At 34.5% G+C, this 14,532-nt stretch overlaps 1 protein-coding gene across 1 annotated transcript; it reads right to left on the minus strand.

Moving 5' to 3' along the window:
* Window positions 1–305: 305 nt before the first annotated feature.
* LOC127086022 (eugenol synthase 1) lies at window positions 306–14,125 on the minus strand. Its single transcript, XM_051026700.1, has 7 exons — window positions 13,752–14,125; window positions 11,941–12,004; window positions 5,225–5,432; window positions 5,002–5,133; window positions 1,267–1,495; window positions 973–1,176; window positions 306–866 (listed from the first exon to the last, which is right to left on the minus strand). The coding sequence occupies exons 3-7, from the start codon at window positions 5,411–5,413 to the stop codon at window positions 667–669; spliced, it is 954 nt and encodes a 317-aa protein (XP_050882657.1). The 5' UTR covers window positions 5,414–5,432; window positions 11,941–12,004; window positions 13,752–14,125; the 3' UTR covers window positions 306–666.
* Window positions 14,126–14,532: the final 407 nt, after the last annotated feature.

A 14,532-nucleotide genomic window follows, 5' to 3' on the forward strand; every position in this document is an offset into this window, starting at 1 on the left:
CATATAGTTTATTGAGAATATTCCAAGCCTATTTTGATAATTACTCTTAAATTATCATATCATAAATGTCTAAATCAATGCATATATGGATTAAGAACAAATTGTTTGCATCTTTTTTTCTCAACTCACGATTGGGAGTTCTTTGCACTTTATTTTCATTTTCAGTTAAAGTCATAATGTTTTCATTCACAATTTTAAACATATCTCGATGAGAATGAGAAAAATATCGAAAAGAAATATCAAAGAGAAAAATTTGATATATTTTGGAGTAAAGAGAGAGCTAAAGGGAATTATAAACTATGATATGATGAGAATGAAAAAAAAATTATTGAACAATTGATTTTGTACAACATGGAGTGATTAGTTACTTATTAATCAATTTACTTGACCAACTTCTAACAACCATAAGAAAAACTAACAAAATACACCAATTGGTCTTCAAGTAATTAATTAACAACTTGAATTACAACTCAACAATTGTTGCACACTTGATATTGGACTAAAACTAGTCTTATCAAAGATAATATACTCATTCAATCTCAATTTATTCAATAAAAATCACCAAAAAAAAATGTGTTTCCAAATTATTTAATACTACTTTAGGTATAATATATTAACAAAATTTATTAATCAAACCAATATCAGGCACAATAGTATAAAATGATTTCATTGAAAAGCAGCAGATGCAGGAGGTGGAGGATCAACAAGAAACTTATCGAGAAGTTGATCAATTGATGTATAGTTATAATCCGGATATAGTTTTGAAGCTTCAAGATCATCTTCACCAAGCTCAAAATTCATAAGATCCCCTTTAACAAATATACTATGAAGAATAGAAACTGGTATATCTTCTGGAGGGGGCAAATCTGCATCATAAAGGACAAATTAATCAATTTTTTACTTCACAATCATAATAATATCAAAATAATGATATCAACTCATTTTTTGTTATGATATTCTTCCAAGTCTTACTTTGTGAAAGCTTGATAATATCTTCCTCAGGAATAAAAACTTTGTTAAAGTTCTGACCAGTTTTGTTCTTCCATAATAATATCAACTCATTTTCTGTTATGATATTCTTTGAAGGTCTATACACCACTATTCGATTGTGTGCTCTTGGATCATTGGCCACTTTAATAGTATACATAGCAATATCTTCTTCATAATTTAGTATAGCTAATGAATAAAAAAATATTGCAAATATATATATTAATTGTTGATTAAGTTATTTAAATACAATTAATAAAATAGAACGAATATTCATACCTTTGGTTTCACCATTGCCATAGACAGCAATATCTTTATTCTTTTCGTGTGGACGAAGCAAGAAATTCACAAAATATGCACCAAAACAATTTGCGGAAACAAAAGTATAAGGGATTCTCGCTGCTTCAATTTCTCTTCTGATTTTTATTTTCTTATCAAGAAAAGCTTGGAATGGAGGAAGAGGATGAACTTTATCTTCTTCAACACCAAAGTCTGAAGGAAGGAATCTCTGAATGAAATACACACTTATAAATAAAAAAATAATTTTATATTAAAAAACTAACAATAATTATTTAATGATCATATTTGATTATCATATTTTTTTTAATATTTGTATTTTAAAATAGGTTTACTTAATATTGATATTGTATAGTGAGACATATTTATAAAATAATTTGATTTTCTTAAATTTTAACTATGTTGAATGGATTGTCTTAGATTTTTATTAAACCAAATTATAGTGTTGCTAACACTTTAATATGTTTATTTTGAAACCAAACAATCTTGTTAAAATTATTATTAAAAAAATTGATATTCAATAATTTTATAATTAATTTTAGATATTTAAAAGAATTAATTTATAAAGTAAAAAAATATAAATAAAGATCATAACTCGAAAAATTGTTAATAATAAATAAATAAATAAAATTAAAAATTATTTTTATATCAAGATGAACCGCTAATAATGCCTAAATTTTTTTAAAAAAATAAAAAATTAAACAAACAAATCCAACTTAATATAATTAAACTTAGTTTTTCAATGATAAAATAATATTATAATAATGAGGTGAAAAATTACCATAGTAAAAAAAAGTTATTAGACAGCAGAAGATGTGTCAAACATACCAATAAAAAAGTAAACGAAGAATCAATAGCAAAAACTAAAGAAGAATCAAAAAACAAAAATGCTTAAACAAAACTGCACAAAAAAAAAACATAAGCAGTTAAATACCACATCCCTTAGAATTTAGACTAGATATCAAACCATCAGAATTACCATCAACAGATCATAATTCACCAAGAGAGCATTAAAAAATACATATCAAAATCAACCTCATAATCAAGACAAACACTTGATTGTCATTGCTTAAGACAAAATATATGGTTTAAAAGTCATTTTGAGAACGAACATGAGTTCACCTATAATAATTAAAAATTTATTTTTAGGCAAAAAAAAATTTCTCCTCCACTTATTTCACATATTTTGAAACACCGTTAAAGAACTCATCATTACAGACCCTCTAAATAAACCAAACAAGAGCATGTCAAATCATAGTAGAACCACCCTTAGACTTAGCCCTACCACCTAAAAAGAGAAAAAATCAAATAATTCTATGATCACTAGAGAGAACTACATGGAAACCCAACCTCTGAAAGATCTAATACTACACTGACAAAGTTAACTCACAAGTGATAAAAAATGTGAAACTGAATCAATCGAACCCCCAGACATGGGACAAGAGATTTTATTAGAATCAACAATCCCTCACTGTTTAGACAAATTCTCTCTAGACATGAGTCTATCTTGCAAAATTTGTCAAGAAAAGATCATCACTTTAGAAGGAGAATAACTAACCCATAAGGAGGAGAAACAAGTTCTCAACTAGATGAGAGGACAAATAAGTGATATTAAGATCCAACAAGTTCTCAACTAGATGAGAGGATAAAAAAGTGATATTAAGATTCAACTGAACATGGTAAATAGAGACACTAGAAAATATACCATCTCTTATATTGTTCCACACCACTTATCTTTATCCTACAAGAGAGTAAAGTCTTGAGGAACAGAAATAATGTTATCAACTGTTGGAACAATATTTGTTTATGCCCTTAAAAGGTTTTGATGATAACAAAGTATTTAAAGAACAATAGGGTTTACTAATGGTTGTTCAAGTGTGCAGGATTAAAAGACATTAACCTTGATATAAATCAAGTTAATCACTTAAAAGAATCATTACAGAGAAGCAAAGTGGTTATGAATCTGAAGAATCAGAACCAAAGCCTTCAAACTCTAAAGAGTCAACTCAAGTATTTCAGATGGTCAACCTTATTCAAAGATCAACAAAGTTCTGAAGATTGGAGTAGTTTAAAGCAAACAAACTTTGTCATAAGAAATGACTACGCAACTTCTGAACAAGCTTCATCAGTAGTTCTGAAGATTCTTCTTCAAATGATTTTTGTGTGTATCAAGTCAACAACTCTGATAGTGTTCATCCAGATTAGTTATGATCAAGACTCTGATATAAGGCAAGCTCAGAACTAGTAAACCCAAGACTTTGAAGTCTCATTTCAATCAGGTTCTGAACACATACTTTAACTTCTAATCATGCTTTAACTAATTCTATAAAAAAAGCCTCTGACTCAGGAAGTTAAGTATAAAGATAACAATGATTCAGTTCAAGCTTCAACAAACGTCTACAAGAAGTCTCCGGTCAGAAGTTATCTAAAGAAGATCATGTGACAATGATACACTACTTTATATCAATTCAAGAAAAGTAAGGTTGTCAGGATCTTATCTCTCTAAGTGTTCTGAACTCTACTTTGCTCCTCTCAACGTCTTTATAGTAGATGATTTTATAGTACACTTCATGTGCTCTAGCTAAAGACCTTCAACGGCTACTTGTATTATGGGTAGTTTCCATCTTCAACGGATCTATTTTCAGCATCTATATAAGAAGAAGATTGAAAACATTCAAGGTGGTTCTATCTAAGAATGTATGGGATTGAAAAATATGTGTTTGTGTTCACATAACTGTGATACCAACTCACAAAATGGGTTGAGAGAGAGATTATGTTACACAGAAAACACAAGTGAAAGAAACACACACAAAATGGAAAATATAACTAGAAGGGTTAAGTGTGTGAGAGTATAGTGAATCTGATCAAGAAGATCAACAGAACAGAAAGGCACAACAAAGAAGAAAATGTGTGTATGAAGAAAAGAAGATTGAAAACTTCAATCTTCCACACTCAGGAATAATTAACGTATATTATGCTCAAGAGTGTAAAACCTTTGTGTATCTGCTTAACTAAGAAGCACACATATAAACATAAGGTTTATACCAGACTCTTTTGTTAAGAGAATTTGAAGACTCTAACCGTTATTCTCAGAGTAAGTCTCTTTCTAGATAGATCGAGAATTTAAGTCTCATGCTTGTGGGCAGAGCAAGAAGTCTTGAACGGTTTGTTTAGGCATTGAAGTCTCATGCATGCGGACAGAGCATAAGTCACTTCCTAGATAGATTGAGCATTTGAGTCTCATGCTTGAGGGCATAGCAGAAGTCTATTTTCGTGGAATTAAATAGGAAGTCCTGAATGGGTTGTTCAGGCAATGAAGTCTCTTGCTTGAGGGCTTGAGCAGAAGTCTCTTTCTAGTTTGATTGAGCAAATTGTAATCTATTGATTATAAGAGACTAGACTACTCTCGGTTTGAGAGGAACCAGGATATATTGTGTGTCTCTTTATTTGCTTCTGCATTTATATTCCGTTGTGCAACAAACTCTTAAGTCGGACTTTGATCTGATAAGACTCTTACTTTTATCAGAATCTGAGCTTAACATCTCAGATTCTGAACACATTTAAGAAAAAAATGTAAATTTCCATATACACAAGGTCCGCCCGACCTTCACATTATAAATTACATGTATAACAAACCATCATAATTGCCACACAATTAACAAAATATAACAAATAAAGTATGGAGAGAGATTCATCGACTTTGGAAGTATTTATCACCTTGATATTGCCAGCAACTTTGATAGCATTTATAATTTTGAGTTGCTCCATCACTAGAGGATATGGAAAGGTACATATCACAATGTCTACTTGCTTAATCACTTTCAATATCTGGTCATGCTCAAATTCTCCCTTCAAATATATAATTATTGTTCACATATATTTATCAATAACTTAATCAAAATGAATTATTTCATATCAATAATTAAAAATTAAGAATTACCTCCACAAGTGTTACTCCCAAGGAATTAAATTCGCTGCAAAGTTGTATCTTAGAGGAAGGAGTTTTTGCATTAATAGGTTGAGTATACACAAAAGTTGGATAACCTAAAGAGATACTTGCTTTCACGATATACTTTCCAATGTAACCAGTTCCACCAAATACAAGAATCTTATTCTTCTTACCCTCCATTTTTGTGTGTGTTATCTATCTATATGATTTCACAAAATATTTATAGTGAGAAATTCTTATAAATCATTCAACAAAGAAACAATGATTTCACAAACAAACAACATATATTATTTGTTATGGTTGAAACTTACAAGACGTCTCTATATGTACAATAATGACCAGAGACTTCAATAATGGTGTGACATTTCCAAGAAACTGACAATTACAAGTTACAACAATTTTGATTTTAATAAACAACAATCACAATTATGGGATTGTAAGAGTACATTATTGACTGAATATAGGCTATAATATAGTTTGATAAGAAGTCATTTTTTATAGATAATATTATTTGCCTTTTATAGACCATATGTTTTATTATACCTTTTCATATTTGCTCCTTCCCTTTTATAACTTTCTTTCTATAAATGGTTTAAAGCAAAGTCTGATTCTTACGTTCTATGTCCCTAATTATAAATATATATTTCGAGAAAATGTTGTGTCTAAATATATTTTATTTTAAGTTATTATTAGATGTATTTCTTTTCTAAACATAACCTTAATTAATACTACTATTTTAATTTAGAATATAAAAAGTCAATATTAAATACAAAACGTTGAAATGATATGAATGACCTAAACATTCTACTAGTAAATGTGTGAATAAACTCTTAGCACTCATCATAAAAATTAGGAAGTTTAATAAAAACAATTTATGTATGTTAGTCGTCGAGTTTATTTTAATTTTTTAATTTAAAAAAATTATATTTTTTAATTATTATTCAAAATTTATCATATTAGTAATTTTCATATTAAGGACGAATTTAATGATTCATATTTGAGTTATTTCATCATTAATTAAATAAAAATAATTAATATAATACACTTTGAAAAGCAAGCAACACATTCTAGTGGTAAGGGCGCTAGGTATGAGAGGGAGGAGACCTTAGTTCAACTCTTCTTTACTACACAATGAAAAAGCCATAAGGGTTGATTTAATGGTGGAGGTTTGGGCCCTGAGAGTGTTCCTCTCAATGTCTCAGATTTGATACGGAGCTTTGGTTTAGAATATGAGCTTATTTTTAAATTAAGAGGCACTATAAGAAAATAAGGAAGTTATAATGTGGTTCTGCCGTGTGTTTATCACCTTGGAAAAATATATCCTTACAAGATGTTAATCACTTCGCAACTCAAAATTAAAAAAAAAATTAATACTTTTTTCACCTCGCAATTGAAGGTAGAAGATTTAAATATTCTAAAAAGTAAGTTGCGAAGTGAAAAACATCCCGCAATATTTTTTAAAAATAAGTTTTAACTTGAGGGAAATTAACTCGATTAAATTAATTAGTGTCAGGTGACAGGTATTTGTTCTGAAGTAGCGACGTGGAATGTGAAGGAGAAGCGATCCAAAACGCAGCGGAATTTATTTCTCCTTTAATGATCCTTACGAATGGGCATGATCAGTGATAGAATCGTTACCTCTTGTGGCGATCACGAACGTTGAACAATGACAACGCCTCTACTCAGTCCACACGAACGGATTCCTTCAATCTCAGTGCTAGCTGCTATGAATGAAGGTTTTGAGTGAGAGAGAGAGAAATGAAATTGCAAGAGTGACAATGCTTCTACCCAAGGGTTCTATTTATAGAACCACTTGTGTGGGCTGCAAGCTAAAAAGCCCACTTAAGTGTATATGGCCCATATCTTATAATATGCCAAAATCACTTAAGCTCGTGGTACCTTACCATATTTCGTATTCTACTTAAGTACATCGTACCTTACGATGTTCTATAATTCACTTAAGGGCACCGTACATTACAGTATTTCTTAATTACTCTATCTCTCATCAATCCGTCCTTTGTGTGTGACCCTATAGGTTTTCGCGGCATTGGCAATTATATTAAATCACGTATTTAACATAATAAACAGTGAGCGGTATCTAGCAACACATCACTGCTACCCAAGACACGAAAATATCATGTGATCTGACAAATCCTTCTGTGATAATAATTATGTGTATAATTACCTTTTTGCCCTTATGTCTATATTGAACACAAGGCATAGACCGTGTCATCCTTGTCTAGTTCAATATTGGACCCATAGACATTTATCCTGTTACGCGGGATGGGCAAATTCCATCTAGGTTACTCATGTCCCTTAGCATGCTTCGTGGAGTACCCATCAACTGTCTTTATGGTTATCCAGTTACGGACAACGTTTGATCGGCAATAAAGCACTCGACTCTACATCTAGGGTCCATAGTGGTTTCAGGTCGAAGAGTGGTATACACCATTATCACCATGAGAATAACTTATGACACTTTGCATAACTTTCTATATAGTATTCTTATAGCGGGTCAATCCGGTATAAATATTACTCTTAATATTCATACCTATGTTTAAGACTTGATAACTCCTTATTCATGATCCATGAGATGTGACCATCAGTCTATATACATAATAGTTTTCATGCTTTAATGTTATCCCATTTCACAATAAAGCTTGACTACGGATACTTTAAGAATAGTGTCCTTATGTTTAATGTGATCTCATGATTAAGTCATACTTGATACATTAAACGGACTAGCTATTTTATGGACTTTATTAAACAAACATAATAAAGAAAAAGCCTTTTATTATTAATAAATAATTCGATACAAGTACCAAAAGTATTGGCCTCTAGGGCTTACACCAACAATCTCCCACTAGCACTAGAGCCAATCAGGCATACCCCTAATGCCCATAGATCTAGTATGGCCATCATGCTTCTGCTGCGCAAGAGGCTTTGTCAGTGGGTCAGCAATATTGTCAAGTGTAGGTACTCTGCATATTTTCACATTTCCTCTATCTATTATCTCTCGAATGAGGTGATAACGCCTAAGTATGTGTTTGGATCGTTAGTGAGATCTAGGCTCCTTAGCTTGTGCGATAGCACCATTGTTATCATAATAGAGACCAATGGGATCCACAATGCTAGGAACTATGTCAAGTTCACTAATGAACTTTTTGATCCAAACAGCTTCCTTTGCTGCACTTGAGGCAGCAATATACTCGGCCTCGGTTGTAGAATCAGCAACTGTATCTTGCTTCGAACTCTTCCAGCTCACAGCGCCACTGTTTAAGCAAAACACATAACCAGATTGCGATCTAAAGTCATCCTTATCTGTCTGGAAGCTAGCATCGGTGTATCCAATTACAGCCAACTCTTCCTGACCTCCATATATCAAGAATGAGCCCTTAGTCTTTCTCAAATACTTAAGGATATTCTTGACAGCTACCCAATGGGCATCACCAGGATCAGATTGGTACCTACTCGTTGCACTTAAAGCATACGAGACATCTGGTCGAGTACATAACATGGCATGCATGATAGATCCTATTATAGATGCATATGGAATCTTATTCATGCGATCCCTTTCTTCCTTAGTTGAAGGGGATTGTGTCTTTGATAGACACAGGCCATGTTGCATAGGTATGAATCCTTTCTTGGAATCATGCATGTTAAAGCGTCTCAGCACTTTGTCTATGTACGTACTCTAACTTAGGCCAAGCAGTTTTTGTGATCTATCTCTATAGATTCTGATTCCTAATATATAGGTTGCTTCACCTAGGTCCTTCATAGAAAAGCATTTCCCCAACCAAGACTTTACTTGTTACAGGGTAGGGACATCGTTTCCAATGAGTAATATGTCATCTACATATAATACCAGGAACACGATCATGCTCCCACTAACCTTCTTGTAGACACAAGGCTCATCTTCGTTCTTGATGAATCCATATTGTTTTACTGTTTCATCAAAACGAAGATTCCAGCTTCTGGAAGCTTACTTCAATCCATAGATTGACCTTTGTAACTTACATATCTTTTGGGCTTCTTCTGGTATGTCAAGTCCTTCAGGTTGTGTCATGTACACATCCTCAAGAAGATTCCCATTAAGGAAAGCAGTTTTGACATCCATCTGCCATATTTCATAATCATGATATGCAGCGATAGCAAGTAAAATCCGAACAGATTTAAGCATTGCAACTAGTGAAAAGGTTTCATCATAGTCAACCCCATGAATTTGTTTATATCCTTTTGCAACCAGTCTTGCCTTATAGGTATGTACCTTACCATCCATGTCAGTCTTATTTTTGAAGACCCACTTGCATCCTATAGGGTTAACTCCTACAAGAGGCTCTACCAAGGTCCAAACTTGGTTTGTGTACATGGAATCCATTTCAGATTTCATGGCTTCTAGCCACTTCTCAGACTCGGGACCAGTTATGGCCTCTTGGTAGGTCACGGGCTCATCTTAATCCATGAGTAATACATCGCCTTGATCTGTTATGAGATATCCATATCTCTCAGGTAGGTGACGTATCCTGCTTGACCTACGTTGGTCTTGTTCTACTTTAGCAGGTTGCTCTTCCACAACTATTTGTGTTTCCTGCTCTAATTCTTCCATAGGTGTATCGATGCTTTGTGATTCTTGAATTTCTTCAAGCTCTACTTTCCTTTCACTGATTCCTTTGGAAATAAAATCCTTTTCTAGGAAAACTCCAGTTCGAGCGACAAACACTTTGCCCTCAGAAGGATTGTAGAAGTAATACCCTCTTGTTTCTTTAGGATACCCCACAAATAAGCATTTGTCAGATTTGGGCTCAAGCTTAGTTGAAATTTGTCGTTTCACATAAACTTCGCAACCCCAAATTTTCATGTAAGACATATGTGGTTTCTTACCACTCCATATCTCATATGGTGTCTTCTCAACCTTTTTTGGATGGAACACGGTTAAGTGTGTAAGCTGTTGTCAATAGTGCATGTCCCCAATAGGAGTTTGGAAGATCGGCGTGACTCATCATGGATTGGACCATGTCTAACAGGGTTCGATTTCTTCTCTCAGATACACCATTCCATTGGGGTGTTCTAGGAGGAGTAAGTTGGGATAGGATCCCACACTCTTTCAGATGGTCATCAAACTCTAGGCTTAAATACTCACCACCTCGATCTGATCGAAGAGTTTTAATATTCTTACCTAGTTGGTTTTGTACTTCATTCTTGAATTCCTTGAACTTTTCAAAGGACTCTGATTTGTGTTTCATTAAATACACATAACCATATCTACTGAAATCATCGGTAAATGTGATGAAGTACTGAAAACCTCCTCTGGCTGGTATGTTCAGTGGTCCATATACATCAGTATGTATGTGTCGCATCCTGCGAAAAATCAACCGGCGAGCCTAAAAATAAAAACACACAGAGCCGCCACTAAACGTTATTTATCCCAAGATAGGGAAAGGAAACGCTCAGAGAAACCTGGAAAGACATGGTCTCGCGACCAGAGAGAAAAGGTTCGGGAGTCGGTTACGCAAGGGGAAGGTATTAGCACCCCTCACGTCCGTCGTACTCGACGGGATCCACGTTCTAAGAAAAGAAAAGGTTGCTAAACATCACACACACACACAAGGGAACGCAGGTGGGGTTAAGAGAAACGGGCTCGATAAGGTATCGCACCTTATGCCTACATATCTTGTCTGGAACAAGAATCAGAGCCACTGTAGTTCGGCTTACACACGCCAAACAACACCAAAACGCACAAACAAACAAGAGTGGCAAACATGGAGCCCGACAACCACTGGATGGAATTACGTCAGCATCCGAACCAAAACACACTCAAAAGGGCAAACATGGAGCCCGACAGCCAATCACTGGGCTTACGTCGGCATCCGAACCCAAACATACAGTCAGATAACAAGTAAACACACGCAAAAAAGAAAAAGGTTGCCCGGAGTGGTCTCGCACGACCACCTGCCTACATACCTCGTCTGGCACGAGGATCAGGGCGATGTAGTTCCCCTGAAAGGGACTAAATTGCTAACCAGAAACCGGGGAAAGACACGCGACTAGGGAGCTGAGACTCGAGCCTAATGTTGTCATGCATCGTTTACCCTAAGTTCGGTTTTCTGTCCTACTTGCATAAGCAAACTAACCTAACCAGGAAAGAAGCTAGCACACAAGCATACAATCATATCATACATCAAATGAGAACAGGCATCTCAAACAAGCATGTCAATCAGATATTCACAGAGCACGCGCTATAACCACACAAGGGGCTCAATCAATGGGGTTTGACCGCCGAAGCGAGTCGTCTGTACAGGCTGGTTTTGCTCTTAACCTTGCCATTACGAGGCTAAGGTGAAGCAGATGAAAGGATGAAGTGAGGATGAGACCTCACAGCTCTTATCCCTAACCAGGGAGAGCTGACAAATGAGCATGGGTCCAGAATAGGGGAACCCTTTTATACTCGATGACTCTGACACAACGGATCTTGGGCTTTTGATCTCAATGTTACAACCATGTAATGGGAGCAAGGAGAAGACTCAACTGAATAGTGGGGGACAGGTTGCTTGTCCCTACCTTCCACCAATTGCCTTACTTGAAGGGCTTTTCCTGCTTGGCTTAAAAATAAACATACACAAGCATTGCCTCTTAAGGAGGACTTCAGACAATTTGCCCGGCCCGGTAACAGCCGGGTCTCCAGACTACATGAAGTTTTAAGAAGTTACCTCAATGCAAATTGCTTATGCAACGCAAAGCAAAAGTTCACAAGGAACTGAGCAACTAAAGTACCTGGAAACAATCCAACACAGTCAGTATTCGATCAGACAAATTGTACAGCAAACAATCAAACAGTTTAAACAATACAACACAAAGCAAGCTCAAGGCTTAAGCCCAAGCTCCAACACCTACAAAACAATGTTATGCTAGTGTACAAACATCCACAACATCAATTAAAATCAACTTGTATCATTCTCCATGTACATTATGCTTTTGATCCTGAAAAACCAAGCAAATATTAGTAACTAGACCACTAGGCCAAGCCTAGGGTCCAAAAGCAAGAAAAAATCTAAAACAGCAAGGTATTCATCATCCAACATCAAATTATCATCAAACACAAGCAAACATCATTGGTCTCATGTTTATATCATCCATCATGTTCAATTCATGCACAAAACAATCCATATTGGTTCAAATGAAGCATCAAACATACAAACAGAAGTACTGCATTCAAATCCATACCAAAACACATCAAAAAAATCTCAAATTAAATACACCTAAACAGGGGGCAATCAAGGTCTACCATGTCAAATTTGAGCTCAATTGGGCAAATGGAACCATGTCAATGAAAATCAACAAAAACAGACACAATTTCATGCTTCAATTCACACCATCAATGCATACATCCACTTCAAAAATTCATATCTCATTGGAAACTAAAAAGAAATGGATGAGACCAAAACAGGGAGGTCCTAACATGTGTCTAGTTCATGCATATCAAATTTCATGGCCATACAATACAATATGAGGATTTCCCAATCAATCTACCAACATGTATCACATGAGCTTGCAATTTCAATCACCAGAAATGAAAAATCATGATCAATTAGAAAAGGCAGTGAAAAATTCTACAAAAATTCATACAACATCCTAACATATCAACAATTCACCATGCCAAATTTCATTCAATTCTAACATGCATAGGTTATCCAATTAAATTCAACAAGTTGACATAATGAGGTGTGACACAAATTGTCACACCTAAGTTCCAGAATTTGCTGCTCTCTAACCAGGTATCAAAAATTCATGAAATTTACATATAAATGAACATCAATGAGTCTACAATCATCACAAAAATTTTCAAGAATTTATTTTACATTATGGACATTTCATGATCAAATTGGTGAGATGTATCAAAAATGGACATACATGAGAAAACCCTAGGTCAACTAAAATATTTGCCAAGCACAACTTTGACCAATAGGTCAAAAAAATCCTACACAAGTCAACAAAGTCATAGAAAAAAACTCCATATTTTTCTGAATTTTTTTACTATTTTTTATGCATTTTTTAATGTGATATGAATTTTTTAGAATTTTTATGAATTATATTATAATTAAATGAAACTCCAATGGCATAACCGTAATAATCCAGGACCGGTAAACACATTTGAATTTGGGAAACGCACGAAACGTGAATCAAACAGGAAACAGTCCCAGACTTCATCTTCCTCCCCGCGCGGTATCAATACGTTCATCACCGGCAGCTTCGACTTTGCTCATTTCTCAACCGAATCTCACAAATTAATAACCGTTGGAAAGGTCTCGCTCTCAGGATCACAAACATGCAAACGATTTCTCCTAATTGTCTCTAAATCTCACGAATCGAACACTTTAGGTTTTCACTTCAAAGTTTCAAATCGCGATATCTCAACCTATGATTATCCATTCCTAAAACTACAAGCATCATTGCATTCTACATCAAACATACTTTCAAACGCACATAACAATTCACTAATCCATGAGATTCGAAAAGTTACCTCGATTCGAAGACAGTGATGAATTTGAAGATGTTTGCACTTCCTTTACCAAAACAGATGCAGCATGTGCTCCAAGAAGTTGAATGATATGATCAGGTTCGATTTAGGTTGCTTCTAATGCACAAAAGCTTGATTCACCATTGATGGAGCAAACTTGGACAGTCGTGTTTTGGAGCTCCTTTGATCTTGCCTTGCCAAAACAGTTGGAGTATGAGAGGAATGAAGATCAACACAAAAAGAATCTTCGAAATTGATGAAGAAATGAAGAAGTTCTTTGGATTTTGGTGTGATGTGTTCTTGAGTGTTCTTGAGTGTTCTTGAGAGAAGTTGAGAGAATGTGAGAGGTTTTTAGATCTGAATTCTTGGTGATTGTGATTCTGTTATGATTAGAAGGAGATTTAGATTATATATGATACCTTAATCTTCCACTAATCCACTTAATTAACCAAAAGCATTGTTAGTGTAAATGGCAATTTTCAAAGGAGGGGTAAAATTGGAATTTCACCATGACAGCTAGTGCCACCTGTTTTGACAGCACATACACCTTCTAAATATCATATATGAACTGTGGAAACTTGTCCCATGCCCATTGGTTGCTTAAAACTCAAAATCACTATGTGTATGCAAAATGACCAATTTTCATCATTTCACTTTTCAAGCCAAAATCCAATTCTCATGCCTTAGCCATGAAATGAATATTCAAACACACTCTAAATGCCATTCCTGAGGTGTTGGAAAAAGTCCCATTCAAAAATTCCAATTATTTTGACATTTGGACGAT

The sequence above is a fragment of the Lathyrus oleraceus genome, chromosome 5, assembly GCF_024323335.1.
Source record: "Lathyrus oleraceus cultivar Zhongwan6 chromosome 5, CAAS_Psat_ZW6_1.0, whole genome shotgun sequence".
Lineage (NCBI taxonomy): Eukaryota > Viridiplantae > Streptophyta > Magnoliopsida > Fabales > Fabaceae > Lathyrus > Lathyrus oleraceus.

Coding starts and splice junctions, on each gene's coding strand:
- LOC127086022 (XM_051026700.1), bottom strand. CDS start 5,413: ATGGAGGGTAAGAAGAATAAGATTCTTGTATTTGGTGGAACTGGTTAC. Junction 1,496..5,001: donor AAGTTGCTGGCAATATCAAG/GTGATAAATACT, acceptor TATTTCATTCAG/AGATTCCTTCCTTCAGACTT. Junction 867..972: donor TATTATCAAGCTTTCACAAA/GTAAGACTTGGA, acceptor TTTATGATGCAG/ATTTGCCCCCTCCAGAAGAT.